The sequence below is a fragment of the Drosophila pseudoobscura genome, chromosome 3 (assembly GCF_009870125.1).
Source record: "Drosophila pseudoobscura strain MV-25-SWS-2005 chromosome 3, UCI_Dpse_MV25, whole genome shotgun sequence".
In the NCBI taxonomy this organism is placed as follows: Eukaryota; Metazoa; Arthropoda; class Insecta; order Diptera; family Drosophilidae; genus Drosophila; species Drosophila pseudoobscura.
In genome coordinates this window covers 18,635,484-18,653,598 of record NC_046680.1, presented here as the reverse complement: position 1 = coordinate 18,653,598, position 18,115 = coordinate 18,635,484, and the positions used below count along the sequence as shown (strand labels likewise).

The following is an 18,115-nucleotide window of genomic DNA, read 5'->3' as shown; positions in this document are numbered from 1 at the left end:
TACGTTCCCCGCGCCCGCTCATCAAACCACGCTCTCTTCTTGCCCAAAGAAATCGCACGCAAGCAACAAACGTAAAAGGAAACCAAAGAAAATAAGCTAAGAACTACATTGGCATACCCAAACCTGTACAGCTAAAGCTACTGGCCACAAAGTGGGAAGCTCCAGCACCAGCAGAACAGAGCCGTGCGCAAAAGTGTGGATGCATTGAATGGAAAGTTCTGCGAACAAACTAAAGTCCGTGTAATTATAACTAAAGCAGGCCAAGGCAACGAATCGACAGGCGGGTTGAATGAGGATCAAGTGCAACTACTTTCCCCACAGGGAACGGGACGGTGGGTGCAGAGGTGAGGGTGCAGTAAGAGGATTGAATGGATTTCGGCATGCGGGCTAATTGTGATGATGATGATGATGATGCTGCTGCTGCTTCAATTAAAAATACAGAGCGGAAATTGGGATGAAAGTGAAAAGAACCGAGCAGAACAGAGCAGAGAAAAGCTGAAAATTGATTGTGCAACTTACCTGAAGCTGGACCAGAGTCTGAGCCCCAGCCAGAGGCACCTCGGAGTCGGACCTTTGTCTCTTCGTTGCGATTGTCATCGCAGGACTCGAGCATGAGGAGGGCTGCCGAGGCAGCGGATGTCGGAGAATGCGGTGGCCCCAGAGTCAGGAAGCCAGATAATGATGGATTCATATTGGCGGATACTGCGGGTGGAGATGGAGCTGAAGCTGGAGCTGCTCTTGCGGTTGCCATTGACTTCGGTTCCATTAATTTCACAATTGGGCAAACATCATTGGCATTCCGCTTGTCGACTGGATATGGCATTGTTCAGATACATATATGTAGATAAAGATGGAGATATTTCGATGGGTGGGATGATTGGGTAGGATGTGGGATGGGGCAACTTGATTCAGGTTGATCCAATACGTACAGTCCAAATAAAACCAAACAACAGAAACCGCAAACAACAACAACAAGAACAACGACAACAGCAATACGAAGAACAAGAACAATAGCAAGAAATGATAGTGATGACGACGAGGATGAGATTGAGCATGAGCATGAGGACACGCTGATTCAAATTGGGCAGGCGGACAGGACAGTTCAGGGGTGGTTGGGAAAGTGCAGGACACGAAATTAGATTGCGACAAACAATGGAAGAGAGAGACCTCAAATACCAAACCGGACAAATAGTAGTATGTAGTAGGATTGAAAAGTAAACAAACAACAATTAAAACTGCTGTGCGGGGAAAAATAAATAAATATCGATTTTCGGCACATTTATCTAGATGCAAACGAACACGGGCAAACGAGTAATTTCAATTATAATGTATTCATAATAATACATTTACGGGATGAACAATTTGATTACCTATTCCCCATAGCACTCACTCCCCAAGCAAAACTCACCCATGTGAATAGCTGATGATGGGTCTAAATTGATTGCACACTCGCTCCTGCCACCGACCTGGCGATGGCGATTCATTCATTCCCCCAACTCACGCACAAACATGTCAACAAATTAATGAGAATGTTTTCCTTTCGCCCATTTCTCCATGTTGAAATTAGTAAAAATATATTTGGATTTATCGCTTGGCTAAGGACTTGAATGAACATTTAATAAGCTCTTAATGCGCGGCATTAAATCATAATTAAATGGCAAAAAACGAGTATATTTTTAGTATACATGTTAATAATCAAAATTGAATTGTTTGGATTGCAAAATAAACAACGTTAAACATTATTCCGTAATTCTCTAATTGCAGGACTCAGATTTTCCCCCTATTAAAAATCCATTTATGTATAGTACATTCCACTGCCGCCACTCTATCCACTCTATCCATGGGTAAATCCTCTGCTTAGTTTCGTATATTTAAGTTTTCAACTTAGCTCGACCGCATCCACTCTAGGATTCACTCCCCCTCAAACTTGTACACCTCCTGTGGGGTAAGGGTAACCCTGACTATGCGCTTCGTTGGCTTTTGAACTCCGCAACTCAAAGTGCTGGCCAGAGAGAATGAGAGAGCAGGGCAGGCCATTACCATCCATTTGTCCGATTTTTGAAGTGTTCATCACTTTGGCATTCTAATCTGATCCGATGCGTTGGGCTGGCCCTGGCCCTGGCCCCAATCTCAGTACAGCACGAAGCCAAAAAAAACTACACTTCACTTATGTACGAGGACATTCTGCAAATCCCGCAGCCCGCCCGCACTTTCCACCCTCTTCATGACTTCTTTCCCGCCCTTCGTTGATGTTGTGTCTGTGGTTTACCCAATATCTGTCGTTGTTGTTCTTCCCCACTGAGGTCCGCTTGACTCTGTGTGGCCTTTATCATCTACTTGCCACTTTCAACATGCATTTTGCCCCGGACAACATTAAATTTGTGTGCGGTCAGAGTGTTTTCCTCTTGGCTTCCGGACAAGACCAGACAAGATGCTCGCACGATATTTTGTTACAACTTTATTAAAAAGACAAACATTTTGTCAATTTTCTCAAAGTCAACTTGAATTTGTTGAATTTTAGAAATTAACTAGAAAATGTATCTATCAGCTTTTCAGAGATTATTTCTGCAATTCAAAAGAGAGAGGATAAATGTACATATATACGAGTATTTGCGGGTTTGCTCTCTGGTCACAAATCTTTACCCACAGATTGCGCCACTAACTTGGCTTTAATTAGAAAATACATGCTGCAACCATATGAATTCAACAATTTAAAAAAATAATAAGTTTCATATCCAACATTTTTAGTAGCTTTTATTGAACAATATGTATGGTATCTGTCGACATGTATGCGGAAAGGATTCAATCAGCGAACGTTGATTTAATTTCACTTTGAACACCGTTGCCATCCTTCTGGAATTTGCTGATTTAACCATTCCCTGCTTTCTCCCCATTGGTCTTCTGCCCGCAGCAATCTGCTGATTGCTCCCACGCTTCTGGCCATTACAAATGCATTTGCATGCATCTTCCCGTGTCCATGTCCATGTCCGTTCCCATTCCCTTTCGCCTTTCCATTCGACCACTCACACTCACACTCACTTGTACGCACACACCCACACTTACCCGCATTTAGTGCACTGCCGCCGGAGGAGCTGTTGGCGGTGGACGTCGAAGCGGAGCTGGAGGAGACGGCAACTCCCTGTGCCAGGTGACCAGCGGCAATTAAATTTGAGTTATTCGCATGGATCATGGCTGGGCCGGGGATAGAGTTCGCATTGGCCGTGCCTCCGAGGCCATTCGGCAATTGTGGCTGTGGCAGACCGACGACCTCGCTCTTCCCAGGATATGATGGTGGTCGATGCTGCTGTTGCTGCTGCTGCTGCTGGTTGTCGTTGGTCATGGGTGGCGTAAGTGTCTGATTGCTGCCATTCGAGCTGGCCGGCGAGGAGCTGCTGTCGTTGCTGGGCGTGAGGTCTCGTTTGCTGGTAAGTACCAGGGGCGATGGCTTGACAGGGGCTCCGCCTACTGCTCCAGCTCCAGCTGCTGCTGCTGCTGCTCCTGCTGCTGTCGCTGCGGCTGCCGCTGATGTGGAGGCGGTAACAGAGTTATCCAGAGAGAGCAGCGGCCGTATAGGCTTATTGTTGTTAACGGAGACGGACTTCTCCTTGATCAGACTCGAGTCCAGTGATTTAACAATTTTCTGCAAAGGAAATTGAAAAGATTTTATAACATCTACTTTAGATTCAATGAATCCGGCCAAAGGTAAATAGCAGATAAGAGAGAAAGAGCAAAAGCAGAGAGATAGCGACAGCGAGAGCCCAGAAGTTGTCAATTAGTCAATGGGTGGGAGATGCAGATGTGGGGAATTTGTTCTACAAAAGGAAGATGAAGTATTGTGCCAAGTAGGGAGAGTGGAAGTGGATGCTGAGGCATGCAATTGGAGAGCCCCCTCCTCGGTAGTGGCCCCACCCTCCTTTCTAACGAGCATTGAATGAGTCCAATTAGGTTCCGTTTTTATATTTTTTATAATTTTGCCTACATTGCGGGGTTTGAGTGGAGGAGGAGGAGGAGTATGGCGGTCCGAAGGGGGTGGCTATGGATTGCGGGGTTGCTTGTGGTACTTACGGATTCGCTGAGCTTGTGCAGTGAGGCATTTATGCGATCCGGATTGCGCGGCGGTGGCTCTGGTGGCTCTGATGCGGCCATCGTGGGTCCGGCAGCGACACCGTTTATTTGCATTCTTCAGAAACACGGAAAAAACCTACTCACACACACACACACACGCGAACGTACGCGCGCACACTACATTAAAAAAACACACACACTCACACCAGCAAAAAAAGTATCGTGTCACTGTGTGGTTGGATGGGTGTTTGTATGTGTATATGTGTGTGTGCGTGTGTGTGTGCTTTTCTTATTGCCGCGCTGGAAACGACTTTCAACTGCCACAAATCGGCTCTAATCGAGGCTCAAACATTCTGACTTAGCACTAGGCAGGACAGACAACACAGGACACAGGGGCACCAGGAAAATACGTACACGAAGCTGCCTAAGACTCGGTCTGGATCACGTTTCTAAGCGAGTTCGCTATCAATTATGAAGGGGGCCCTCTGTCAGCTCTTGACCTTGACCTGCAAATAAAGAAAATGCGAACTATTAGTGACCGCCTGTGATCTATACGTATTTATATTTATCTATGTATTTTATAATTGTTATGGAACGTTGAAGAGGAACAACATCTCTGAATGTCCTTCGTTTTCAAACTACATTTAGCCACATATTCCATCGGATATATGTACATACCTATATAATTAGTAGAATAAAATGAATAAAATCTTGGTAGAGGGTATTTTATAGTCCGGAATAGGTTAGTATTCAACTTTATTCTGCTTCTCCCAATTTTTTTGTCCTCTGGGAATCGGAACTAATTTGAGTTCAGAGTGGACTGTGGACTGCTCCACGTGTGTCACCATTGATGCCCATAAAAACAGAAAGCTTTGCGGTCCCTGTCCGCGAGCAAGCTTAGTGGTTGGTATGTAGGCCAGTGCTAGCCATAAACTTCCATTTGGGCTATTTTTTTGTTGTCAGAGGATTGCATGTCAACACCCAGTTTAACTGCACTGCGGCTTTAGTAAAAGTTGAGTTTCCCATTCAACCTTTTGGGTCAAAGAGAAGACCAGCAGAGAAGAAGAGAAGACTGACATCGTTCACACAGAGCACGAGGAGAAAGAGAGGGGGAGAGGGCTGGCTGGGGGCACTCAAAACTTGGGTCTCTGTTGAGAATCCTACAAGAAACGGAATGCAAAATGGGACTAATTATACATACAGTCCTGTGTCATGACATGACCCCCACACGAAGGCACTGGGGTTCACCAGTGCTTATTGGTAAGTGCCACTAATACATAACCAGCAGCTGAATTGGCAACGCTACCGTCTCTTAATGCTCTAGAAAGCTGGCTGCCCACTCCCCTCCTCTCCCCCACCCTAGAATTTCAATTTTAATCCGCTTTAAGGCTCAGACCAATGGCAACAAAGAGATGGACAGCAAAATATGTTGTGGTCATGTTTTGGTTTCCTGTTTTTATTTCATTTTTTTCCACTTTATCCCCAAAAAATTCATGATGTAAATGGCTGGCTTCTAGCGGGTGAAAAGGTAGAAATGGTGGACTGCCTCACATGCGATATGTCTGACCTAAGCCGCCAAGAGCTGCAGCCTCCACCTGAGCCAGCACTTTGGCAGAGACGCCACAAACATATAGGGATATGGGGTATGTTGTCTAGGGCTTGGGGCCTGTGGCAGGGGCAGGGGCAGGGGCAAGGAAGTAACACTAATGTGGTGCGGGCCACACAAGCAGAAACTTTAATCATAATAATAGCAAGTAACTTTTGTGTTATATCCGAGCCACGGACACGGATGAAGTTCTGTGGAGTTCCGCTTAGGGTAGGGTTGGGTTGGGTCAGTCCCGTGGCTTGCCTAATCGGAGTATTTATGGTGTTCATATGTACACTCATATAGTTTGCTATGTATAAGCATTAGACAGATGGAAAAATGTTTCAGATTATATAGGCTTACATGGAGAAATCTGTCTGACTTGGCAAGCTTTGGGGACTGGTCCACTCGGATTTAAGTTTCAAATCATTGAAGTAATCTATGGAAAATTTTAAGTATGTATCAATATTTTGGCAATCTGTATGCAGAGGAGTTTCGACGACCCGATAACGTGGCCTTTTATATTCATTGCAAGGAACCTGTGAGTGCAGAGCTGCCGGATTGCCTGCTCCGAAAACGCTACCAACCCACCCGCCAGCAACTGGAGATGAAGCAGCAGTTGGCAGCGGAGCGTCGCTCCTTGCTGGAGGATCGAAAAAACTACAAGCTGTCGATGCACTTGGCCAGGGTGTCGCTCATCGTCGATAGACACCGCCGGCACACCGCCAGCAGCTTGCGGGAAACCCAGGACCGCATCAAACGGGACATGAACGAGCATGTGCAGAGGCGCACGGAGCTACTCGACGCCCGTCTGAAGAGGCTCAGCCAGCATATCAGCAACGTGGGCGAGCGCTGCGATCTGGTCAGGCATGAGAAGTTCCTCAAGAATCTGACGAGCATCTACATGGCGAGCAGCTCAGAGACATCCAATTGAATGGGCGCAGAAACTTTCGAAATAAACTGAACTAAAAAAGCTTTTTGTGCCACTGCCACATGCCTTCAAACTTGTCCACTGTCGAGGGAAAACTTTTACACGCAGTTAGAGTCTGTGTCTGTCTTCGACAGGGTTCGACATAGTTGCAGCAAATCGCTTGTCAACTACTCAACAATTCAGAACTTGGGTTTCTAATACCCTCCTTTAGGTGTTCATCAGAATAATGGCAACAATCCAAATGGAAGTATAGGGGTGCACTATATTATTGACACTTTTCGAAGGGTATTTAAGATTTCGGCCATCGAAAAGAGGATTTCCATCTTCTCATAAATGTTTTTAACTGCTCGGAAATAAAGCAGCCACTCTCGTTGTCCGAACTTGGACGGCAGAAACTTCTCTGGCATGCCGTCAGTCGTAATTTGTTTGAGATCTTGGCAAATTAGCCTCCGCCTGAGAGCCACCCTCAGTGCCAGAGTGGTCAGCGTCAAAGGCAGGTCCGGTCCTGTCCCGCTTATGTGCACTCGACTGCCAGCTGATGCTGACGCTGATGCTGGAGTCTGAGTTCGAGTGTACCCACACATATCACAGTTCAAAGTACCTTGTTGGGCAACCAGAGCTCTGCAGAGTATCCTCCTTGTCCCTCTTGTCCTCATATTGTATCTGTGCGTCTCCTCGACCCGACCCGACCCGACTCCAAGTTCAGTTGGAGCACTTGACCTGTTTCTGCTTGGTTATTCGATTTGTGGCCTGCCAGTGACGAGTCTTATGCAGTTGCATTCTTATTCAATTAAACTCTAGGGCTTTTTGTACATCCCCCCTCCTGTGGCAGTACTCTTACCAAAGAGCTGCAAAGTAAGCTTCAAAATGGGTTCTAGTATGTCCCAGGCGGAGGAGTATAGTAGTTAGAGGCCCAAATGGGTTTATTGTACATTATATTCAACTATAAAGAGCTTAGGAGAAATATTTCTGTTTTCCTTTTTTTCCTTCTTTTTTAAAACCATTTTCCCAAATAGATTTCTCTCAATTATTTTATTAAAACTGTGAGCAGGCCAAAGTCAAAGCGAGAAGTATTCTTTTATTATTTAAGATTTTCCATGCATAGCTAAGTTAGTGATACAAGGTATCCAGACGTACCAATTTTAGCACCAAAAATACACAGCTCAATAGGAAAATGCAACTACTAAATCCATCAAAGCCGAATAAACTTTGTTCTGTCAGATTCATTTGGAATTTGCATGAGAGTCGCATCGCAAATGTATGCAAATTAATCCGTTTTTGAGTGCTGCTTTGAGGCAGGAGCAGTATTTTGGCCAGACTTGATTACACTTGCCGCAGCTCAACGAACTCTCGTTCGAAACATGAGGCAAGTGGAAAATGGGGCAGTGGAAATGTAATTGACATTGAGAGCGACAGTGACATCAACATCAACAGTTGGGGGCCAATTCAATTGCAAATTAATAAGTTAAATTAACAGATTTGTGCTGCGGGCGAACATTGAGTAGCGAGAATTTAATGGCTCACTGGCTGACTGATTGACTGACGGATGGATGGCCCGGAGGGGTCTGTCTGGCCTGGACTGGGCTCTGCTCTCTCCTGCCAATTCGGGAGTTGACGTGGAACCACTCAATTGGCTTGAACAAATCATTTTCACGCAGCTAACTTGATTTGTCCCTCAATCTCCGACTGTCTGCCTCATGGGCCAACTCCCGACTACAGTGTGAATTACTTTCTGCCCTTTAAATACATGTACATAGATCTAACTGTTTTTGAGTTTTGGTTGCACTCAGAACCCTTTTTCGCACAGTGTGGCATACATATTTTTCTCTTGACTCTTTCACACGTTGTTATTTCTCATATTACTCGCAATTTCCTGTATGACTCGTTCGAGTCAACAGTTTGATCCTTTCGCAGCCGGAAACTTTTTGATGCAACGGAATGGAATATGTGAGGACGAAACTTTTCCTTTTTATGTTCCAGATTCTTCCTTATCTGAGGAGTTGCCTAGACCAATGCGTAAGGCTTCTGTTGCACTTTCCCCTGGCCCCCCGTTCCCGCGGTAACGGCCAACAGGCAGCCATCAGCCTCTTGCTGTGGCACGGTACGGTACGGATAAAGTTTTGTTGCCGGGAAACTCATTTAGTTTGCAATTAATTAGTGGCAGCATCAGGCAGAGCAGAGTTAAATTTGTGTTTTTAATTTAACCAAATAGAGGCAGCTTAAGACTTTTAAGGGCGTGTACGTACAACATGGGGCATACTTTTCCAGGGAGGCGGAGGCAGAGGCAGAGGCATAGGCAGAGTATGCCTTTAGTATTCGCATCAGGCGCGAAATGTAAATGCTTGACCCAATTGGCAGTCGGGTCAGAGCGGCAGCAGCCACAAAATCATTTAAAATGTTCCTCCCCTGCTTCGACGGGTGGCTTTGGACAGGGGTTGGGGCTCGTTTTGGGGCCTAAAAGTTCGCTGCGAGAGGGGTTGGTGCTGGGGTTGGCAACGGCAACTTGAACACAATTTGATAACCTACATTTGAGGGCTACTGTGCTTGTTCTTGGCAACATTAAAAATTTACACACGAGAGGAGCTCCGGGCGCAGGGTGGGCGGTTGTCGGTTCTCGGTTCTCGGGAAAGTGGAACGGAGCGCTTCCTCGGTGTCCTTGAGCGTATGTTTTCATTTGGCATTAAGAGCATGTCAAGTGAGTCTGGACGGGACCAAGGAGCAAACGGGCAAAGGGGCAAGGAGCAAGGAGCAATGGAGAGAGTCTGCCTGCCAGATGGCAGGAGACTGCGGCTGCGGCTGCCTACTAAGTGAGTTTTCGTTGACGGCTTTGTTTTTGTTTTTTGCCTCTGGCTCTGCCTCTGCCTCTGCCGCTGCCGCTGCCGCTGCCTCTGGTACAGCCGCAGGAGTGGAACCGGAAACGGATGTGTGCGTTTGGGTGTGTCGGATGCCGTCTCCGACAGAACGGGGCTGGGTGGGTGGTATGGTAGCTGGAAAAGTCTTTAAGTCTTTTGCCTTAATAGCTACAGTTTTCCTTCAGTTTCCTGGCCACTGCTCGGCTGGTTCCACATCCTTCACCCTTGGCTGGCTCCTTGCGCTGCACCCTTTTGCTTGTTTCTCACCCTCTCCCCCTTTTTATTCTGAGTTATTGTCGTGCGATTTATTACGCGACGCACCGTTGGTGGCCCTTGCCGCGCCACATGGCGTATGCGTAACGAATAATCGTCATAAAACGCACGTAACATGGTCCCCTTGCACTGAACCGTTTACGCCCCGCTAGGATCTGCCTTTTAATTTATGTGGCATCTGTGATGCATGTATCCTGGGTCAGAGAATGCGTTGCATACATTCGTGCAATGTGCTGGAATTTTATCAGATTTCTGAAAATCGCCAAGCGAAGCTGTTTCCTCCGGATCGGATCTTTTGAATAGTATGTTATTCTGCTATATAACCCGTTGGCAGCATACACGAAACATTTAACGCATCCTGTAATGATTTCTTGATGGTTAACGTACCCGTCAAAAATGCCACACCATATTCTCCCCCTGCCATCAAAACGATTTGTGACACTAACGTAGGCTCCCCCCAAGAGACCGTTTCCGGTGTGTGCTGTCGTGTCTACTGACAGTTACATGTGTCCTGGTATGATTGCTAAAACACGCTGACATTAATCAGGATTCGTATAACCTGTAAGGGTATAAAGGTGGGCAGCAGCAGCAGCAGCAGCAATCAGAGCTCCACAAGCCAGTCAAAATGAGCTTAAAAATATGCTCACATATGTATATATTCATGCATGTATGTGGGTGTACTCTGCACTGTAGATGTATTTTAATATTCATTCACAAATCCCAGAAAGGCCCACAGCAGAAATTCCCCAACCAGCCAGTGGCACAGCAGCAGAATAGTGCGTAATTTATTTCCACACAGATTTTGCTCCCTTTGTTCTCGCTTTCACAAAAACAACATCAGCAAAAGGAACAACCACAACAACAGCAACATAAAATGGCAACAAAATTTCCCTCTTTTCAAACAGCGTACGCACTCAAATATTGACCGAATTTAGCCTGCGGCTCCTGCCTCTCACTGTTCGATTGTTTTCACTGTTTTTCACTGCCTTTCACTCCCATTTATGGTACAGCCTATATTCAGCGAGAGGTATTCCCGCTAGCCGGCAGCCAGCCGCATGGTTGAAACAATTTGTTTATTGAATATTCACGGTATTTATAAAGGAATATTCAATAGAAGGTAAGGCCAGCAGCAGTACGGCTCGGGGTACCCTTTTTTGATAAAGGAACTGTCTTTCCTTAGATTGAGAATATACCTTGCCGTAACTCTGGCATTTCTGTTATTTGTGTGTGTTTTTGTTTTCATCGTGCCTCGGCAGCACTAGCTCGCGTTGAATTTACCTCTGCCCCCGGGGCCCTGGCATGGACCTCTGGCCAAAAAAGCACACTCCACGTGGAACTTAAAGTCAATGTCTGTGTGTGTGTTTTTTTTTTTTTTTTTTTTTTTGTTTTTTTTGCCTAATTTGTTGGATGCTCTGGTGTTTTCATTGAGTTGGCCAAAAGTTTGTGTGGCTGGCTCGCCTGGTCGGGTCTGCACACCGCTCACCGTCTTTTCCTGATTTTATTGACACACACACACGAACGCCCACGCACAGCCACCCCTTTCCCGTCTCTATGTATGTATGTATGGTATGTATGTATTTATGGTATGTATGTATTTATGGTATGTACGTAGGTGTGTGTGCGCGTGTGGTGGAAAATATTTTCAACTGCTTTCTGCACTGCTTGGCACGTCTCACTTGGCGAATATCTCTAACGGCACTGAGCAGGCCGACAGCCTCAGCGGCGAGAGTCCTTGGCATTTGGCTCGAGTACCGTTCGGTTTTTGGCGGCCTGTGACGTCACACGAAGCTCCTTCATCTGCAGTGCAAATGCAGTGGGAGAGCCACACACACACAGAGAGAGAGAGAGAGAGAGAGAGAGAGAGCGTGCCCTTGCGCCTGCGTCTAGGAAAAGCTTTTACAGTGGGGGAAAACGAGACATACTCGCAATCGTAGCCCCGACCTAGCCTCGCCATGGACAAGTGTTTGTTTACGTTTTGCATGGGCATCCTCTTGGATGGGATCGGGATCCCTTGTTGCTCGCACCCCAGCCGAAGGTCAGAGGTTGGTTGCAATTGCCAACCCTCCCCCCGCCCACTGTAAACCCACTCAATTAATCAGCAAAATAAATTGTTCTTTGCAAATGCTACGACCGAAACCGCAAAACATTTTCTCAACAATTTAACTTTGTGGCAGCAATTTCCGTTCAGGTTGCCACAAAGCAAAACTTCTTCCTAATGAAATGCCCGAACAGCTGGTGGTGTGAGCGGAAAGAAAACATTGTCCGAGGGAAGTGCTTGCCCAAAATATTTGAGCTCAGGCTATTGCTAAACCTCCTTTAATCCGTCATCAAGTCAATCCGGAGATGTGGACATGTGTCAGCCTGCGGCTGGAACTCATACAATCCTCCATCCCTACACAAAGCGGTAACTTTTTTCCGACAACTCGGACAACTTACATTTCATTCATATTGTAATTCAATCTGCCGACTCAACACATTCGTTCGTACACTTGCTCATACCTAGTAAAACTATAGCTCTACATGACATGACAGGTCTAGCAGCAGAAGGAGAGACAGGACGATGGCAGTATGGTATGTGCCTATGTCTACGTGTGTCCGTGTGCTTCCTCCGATAGCTTGGCGAGGGGGAGCGACAGAGACTCCACCACAAAGCAGCAGACACGACACAGATGATGCACTCCCATCTATAGAAATCCAATTTATTGTACAAGAACATATTTAATAAGATTGTTGCACCACAAAGACTATACATATATCTGCATCGAATTGCAAGTGAATTATTTTGTGTTTTCAAATATTCCGTAAATCAAAAGGTCACGAAAGCCGCCATTTCCGAAACATAGACTTTTCGTTCGTTTCATTATCGCATCCTGCCATAGAAACTGCGTTCTAGAGCAGGTTTTCCCCCCTTTTCGTCCTCGTTTAATTGCAAATTAGAGACTCTTGTAATGCCTATAATTTGCCTATCTCTGTGATAACACATCCCAGCCAGTATTACGTGTATTAACATCATAATTAGGCCGCTAAGCCCGTCACTAGGACATCATTACGACCCATTCAGAGTCATCAAAGGCGGAAAGGTGAATTTCCATTACAATACGACCCATGATCGTAATGAAATAATCCGCATGAAGCCCATTGAAACGTAGTATCGTATTATCATTGGCTAAACATAGTAATTGCCCCTGCCCCCGATCCACTAAAACTATTTTGAAGCACAGGGAAGTGTCATTTATAAGCCGTGACTGTCACGAATGCCACACAACCGGCGATTGTACCTGACAGAACAGGTCCGATAACTCGTCCTGGCCACAGCCATCCTCCTCCGCCCAATACTGGCACAGCCAGGATGGGGCAACAGTTTGTGTTTATTGTGACTGACAATCATTGTCCTGTCGGTAACAGCCCAAGGCCCGGTCGCGGCTCGGACCCCGTCCCTCCTGCTGTCTGGGACAGGCAAAAGTGCATCCATGAGATAAGCGTGGTCCGATGCTAATAAAATGTTTTCAAATGAATGTCAAGCTGCTGCCTATTCTGGCTTATCCCGGTCGACGCCATCCGTGACAGGATATTCACATCACAAAGCAACACAAAGCCACTCATGGATGCACATGAAAATCGATGTAGAGCGAGTTCATTCAACTCCAACCTGAAGCCGCAGTAGGCCTGAAGATACGCCTCGCTCCGGGGGCAAACTGAAGCAAAGTGAACCCCCGTCCCCCGCGGTGAGAGCAGTATCTGCCACAGGTGACGCGTGAAAAATTTCCCGTGCTATGGAACAGAAGCCCCCGAAGGAGGAGACTTCCATCCTTACGCCTCAATTTCTGGCTTTGTCGTAACTCAAATGTTATTGACAGCAAAATGTCCCACAGACAGTCTTCTCACTCTGTCCTTTCTCCTTTACTCCCCTTTTCCATCCAGCAGAGTCCTTAAAACCTAACGAAGACGACCTCAACCTTAACCAAAAGCAAACACACGCCGGCACTGACATTCGAACGACTATGGTGCACTGGGAGCAGAGAATTCAAGATAAAATGACCTGCGGACGGATTGATTAGATTTGTTGAGATATCCTATGTGAATCTTTTCTACCATCACTAATAGCGAAGAGGCATACGTAGATCCATCAACACGACTACCAGAGGCCCTCTCAAAAGACAAATATCGCTGGCCGGGAGCTCATCCACTGTTCTCACAGTGTACGCCTTTTCTCTGCGGGTACTCTCCGTGTGACAGTCGCTTTGTCAAGCCAAGCAATTGTGGGCATGGCATTGTTATTGCCGTTGCCTGGCATCCGCTTCGTTCCTGGCAAACCAATCCCCCCCACTCACCACACCCCGTCCTTTGCAGAAGCTGCGTGTGGAGAGTAGAATATTGAAGTTGAGTTGGGGTGAGGGAAATCGGCCGTGCAGAGCTGTGGAGTCATCATGACGAAGTTTTGGAGTCATGGAGAGTGGGCATGTTTATCAATGTTTTGTCCTTATCGCCGGCGCGGGGGAGGCTGACAAGTGCAAAACTATATATATATATGGCCCCACTAAATAGAAGGGAGCGGAGGGGCAGTGGCAGGTGGCCAGGAGTAGGGGCATGCTCTGGCTTGACAACTTATTTCAACATCTGTGTCTGTAGCTGCTCTTCCTGTTCTTCGTTTCATACTTCGCATTTATTGGCGCAAACTTTTTCCACAGTTGATGCCACAAATAAGCGAATGGTAGGAGTGGCTGGGGGGCGGGGCAGCACGATGTCGGGAAAGTTTTCTCTATACTGTGTTGAAGCCATTGTTGTCGTACAGCCATTGTGTGTGCATATGAGGAAATATCTATCTTATTGTGAGGCAAAATATTGGAAAACATTTTCGTCTTATTTGAATACGAAATGCAAAACGGAAATCCAAGCCTTTAATGTGAAATTGTAAGCTGATTACTGCAAACTCGTCTTAGAACTGCATTGATTACCTCAATTGATATCCCAGCCCAGGGCACATTTGCCCACTCCTAATTAATCGAATTAGAATGAACATTTCGCTGCCAGAGGAGCAGAGTGGCGAGAGGATTTGAACAAGAAAATCCATTCCCATTCGAGTACTTATGTTTGCACTATTTCCTCGTCCTCCTCCTCGTCCACGCCCTCGCTCCCTCTGACTGTTCCTCAATTTCCACTCATTTTCTTCTCTTTTGTCTGCAGCCGGATGCTGCTAAACGGTTTATCGCACTTGTCCGGAATGAAAGAGAACGAGAGAGAGAGAGAGAGAGAGAGAGAGAGAGGGAGTGTGCGAAGCAGGGCCCACGCGGAAGCAGCGATATATTATTAATGGCCATTATAAGGCGAGCGAAGCCAGTGCGGCGTATGCGCAATATTTTCATTTCTTTTTAGTCCTCGCTTTTTATTACGGTCTGGCCCCAAGGGCAGCGACACATTTCTACCAAATGTTTTGCCATTTATCCTTTTCCTCTCTTGCTTTTCCTCGTTCTCTCTTTCTTTCGTTGTGCTTGCTCTGGACCCACGTCCCCAGCATCGCTTAATAAGTTTTTATTGCGCTCAGTCACGCCAGGAACGGGTATATGGGCTACGAACGTGTTCCCGTGGACTCAAAGCAGATCATCTTCGTCAGTTGCGGTTTCAATTTCAGTGACCCTCCGCCCTCCGCCCTACGCCCCACCTGACTCACAATTTCGGCAATTAAACTGGGGGGAAATTCCAGACATTCATTAAGGGTAAAGGATTTTCGAGTTGATTTGCGTGTATAATCGCGTGAAGTTATGCATCAAGGAATCGCTTTATAATCCCTGACCAAGTATTCAACCCCTTTCCTCCAATGACAAAACACTCGAAGGAATATTCACATCGAAATAAGTTTGAAAGTAGGGAGCTTTTCTGTAAGTAGATCCCAAAATGAACGCAAATCAAACGGAAGTACAGGCACAACATACAAATGTATTCTGCCTGGGGAATTTGCAGTTTGCTTCTGCCCCCCACTCATGCCCGAAATATTTCCTCTCATATTTTTATGGCAACGGGACGTGCCCTCGTAACCGGTTTATATACGAGTTGGCAGGACCATCGATAAATCTACATTCCAAATAAAAATGAAAAAAACGAAAAACATAAGCTACTTTTGTCAGGCACTACTAGGGGCTGATCGAAAGGGAGCTTGGCAAATAAAATTCAATGAAGGCAGCACAACAGACACAGATACAGATGAAGGCACAGATATAGCTACAGATAAAGACGGAAAGAGGGGGGAAAACAGGATAGAGTGGAACCCCCCTCCACCGAATGAACGGATAATAATTGAATGACTGGTTGGCCGTACGACTGCAGTCGGAGCACTCAGAAATGTGATTCCAAGCGCAGTTCTCCACTTAATTGGAGTCTGAATGATGCACAGAACATTTAATCACATGAAAACATTTCCAAATTTCAATGAATTCCAAATGAATTTCCATTTTCAACAGAAATACAAACGGACAGCAACAAAATGCAACTCAAACATAATTCAATTTGCAATGGATAAATTTATGGGTAAGCCGATCAATAACAAGTTTACAGACTTCGCCAGCTTGGGCTTGAAATATTTGACAGATATTTAATCAATCGACTGATTGATTTCAAACTTAAAGGATTTACAGCTACCTTTGTCCAAGCCTTTGTTGCATTTTTTGCATTTTTAAATTCCCATATTTCCTTAAGAGAAGAGAAATTTCCTTAGAAATCTTTAAACTCTTAGCCACGTCTTTCCCTTTTTTCAATATGTAATTTTCTTTTGTAAAATCATAAAATCCGTAAACAGGACATCCTCCTTGTAGTGCTCCTCCCCATCATAAAGTGCGGACCGAAATTAACACAAAAAGGGAAGGATAGAGACTCTCCAGGGAAAGATGTCTGTTGGCTTTGTCTGCTGCAAATTGCTGCCATAAAAGCGGATCCGCCAAAGCGGCAGCTCAACATTAGCCAGGAGCAAAATCCTGTTCCCTGTTCCGTTCCCTGTTCCGTTCCCTGTTCCCAGAGCAGAAACCTCTGTGCACCCGAATGCACTTAAGACGTCACACGAAACTGCAACCTCAGAGGCAACAAAAGCCACATGTGTTTGCCACCAGCTTCCTGCAGCAGCTGCCTTTCTTTTCCCATCTTTCTTCCCCCAGCTTTCCTTTTTTATGCTGGACCATTACTTTTCCAGATGCTGATGCCCCCTTTTATGGCTGGCCAGCGATTAGTTTTACCTCCTCTAGCACTTTATTGCCAAAAAAGGGTCGAGAGAAATGGGAAACGAGAGCGGCAGGACCTGGAACAGGGCTCAAAATGATATTGATCAAAGTTCAAGATAGCATTTCCATATTTTCCACTTTCACTAAAAGCTTTTCCACAAAGAAGGCCCGCATTTTCTCTCTAAGCAAGCACTTGGCCCAGGCTTGAGCCAGTAACCCACATGTCAACCTCCACTGAGGGCTCTCGAAAAGTTCAGTCGTGTCCCTTAAAGGACTCCAGTGCTTAAAGACACAGCAATGGAAACCATAAAACGTAATTGTTTCTGAGTTTATTGCTCGTTCCTAAATTTAAATTTTTAAATTTACAATTTTTCACTGCATATCCCAAGGATACGCGCCACAAACGATACCCAGGCCCACTCTACGCCCATCGCGCTACGCCCTGCGCCTGGCTGTGCACAGCTGGCTGCATCGGGACCGGAGATTATACTTGTCTGTGGGCATAGCCACAGCCACAGCCACAGCCCCTGCAATTATTTGATGATGCCTCCTTTTGTTGCCTGTGTTGTCGGCGTCTCTGGTGTTGTCTTGTGCAGCATTTTAATTGGGTTTTCTGCCATATTAGATTTCTGAGCCTGCCTCTTGCTCTTTGCCTGGCAACAGGCATATTTTGCAGGGAAGTCAAACGCAACACAGAAGGAAACGTAAGCTTGCCTGGCAAAATATTTAAGGTATTTCAACGGTGGGGCGAAAATAGTAGCTAGTATGTATTCCACTTTAACACTTTTCAGTGGGCATGGTCATTAAAGGAGAATAGGAAGTGCATACTCGGCCAGCAGAAATGAGTGAAAGAATCTCTTGAATTTTTCCATTTCCAGATACAGAAATTCACACACAGAAAGAGTGTGAGAAAGGGGGGTGGGGGGCTCTACTATAAAGTACTGCCATGCAAATTTCACGCAAAGCTCAATGGAGAGAGAGAGGGAGAGAGAGAGCAAGGCAGACGGCTGGCGATCCAACACAGTCTGGAATTTCTCCTCTTCGCAGCTCCCCATCTCCTCTGACAGCTTACGTATGCGTGTTCTGTATGCCGTTTAACCGCACTGAAATGCACTCACACACACACACACACACACACACACGTGACACAAGCCAGCATTCATTGGTATGAATATTTCGGGTAGGTGTGCCTTGATTTTTCCTG

At 46.0% G+C, this 18,115-nt stretch overlaps 2 protein-coding genes across 13 annotated transcripts in view; one reads left to right on the top strand and one right to left on the bottom strand.

Moving 5' to 3' along the window:
* The window catches only part of Liprin-gamma (liprin protein kazrin), a 36,412-nt gene that overhangs the window by 7,820 nt on the left and 10,477 nt on the right, over positions 1–18,115 (bottom strand). For 8 of the 11 annotated variants that reach the window (XM_033378769.1, XM_033378768.1, XM_001361616.4 and 5 more), the window contains exons 3-5: positions 4,066–4,571; positions 3,064–3,640; positions 520–810 (exon numbers count right to left, since the gene is read on the bottom strand). In XM_033378769.1, coding sequence (XP_033234660.1) covers positions 520–810; positions 3,064–3,640; positions 4,066–4,179 — 982 coding nt within the window. In that variant the 5' untranslated portion in view covers positions 4,180–4,571. Of the gene's footprint in view, positions 1–519; positions 811–2,269; positions 2,543–3,063; positions 3,641–4,065; positions 4,572–11,189; positions 11,430–18,115 lie in introns of those variants that run through there. The other 3 variants (XM_015185002.2, XM_015185003.2, XM_004444367.3) reach the window with 3 other exon arrangements.
* LOC4805211 (uncharacterized) lies at positions 5,987–6,642 on the top strand. Of its 2 annotated transcripts, XM_015185005.2 has the most exons (2): positions 5,987–6,105; positions 6,186–6,642. In XM_015185005.2, exon 2 carries the CDS (start codon positions 6,258–6,260, stop codon positions 6,582–6,584), a length of 327 nt encoding a protein of 108 aa, XP_015040491.1. In that variant the 5' UTR covers positions 5,987–6,105; positions 6,186–6,257; the 3' UTR covers positions 6,585–6,642. The 2 variants fall into 2 exon arrangements, with proteins under 2 accessions (XP_015040491.1, XP_001361652.4); XM_001361615.4 differs by having other exon boundaries at positions 6,036–6,642.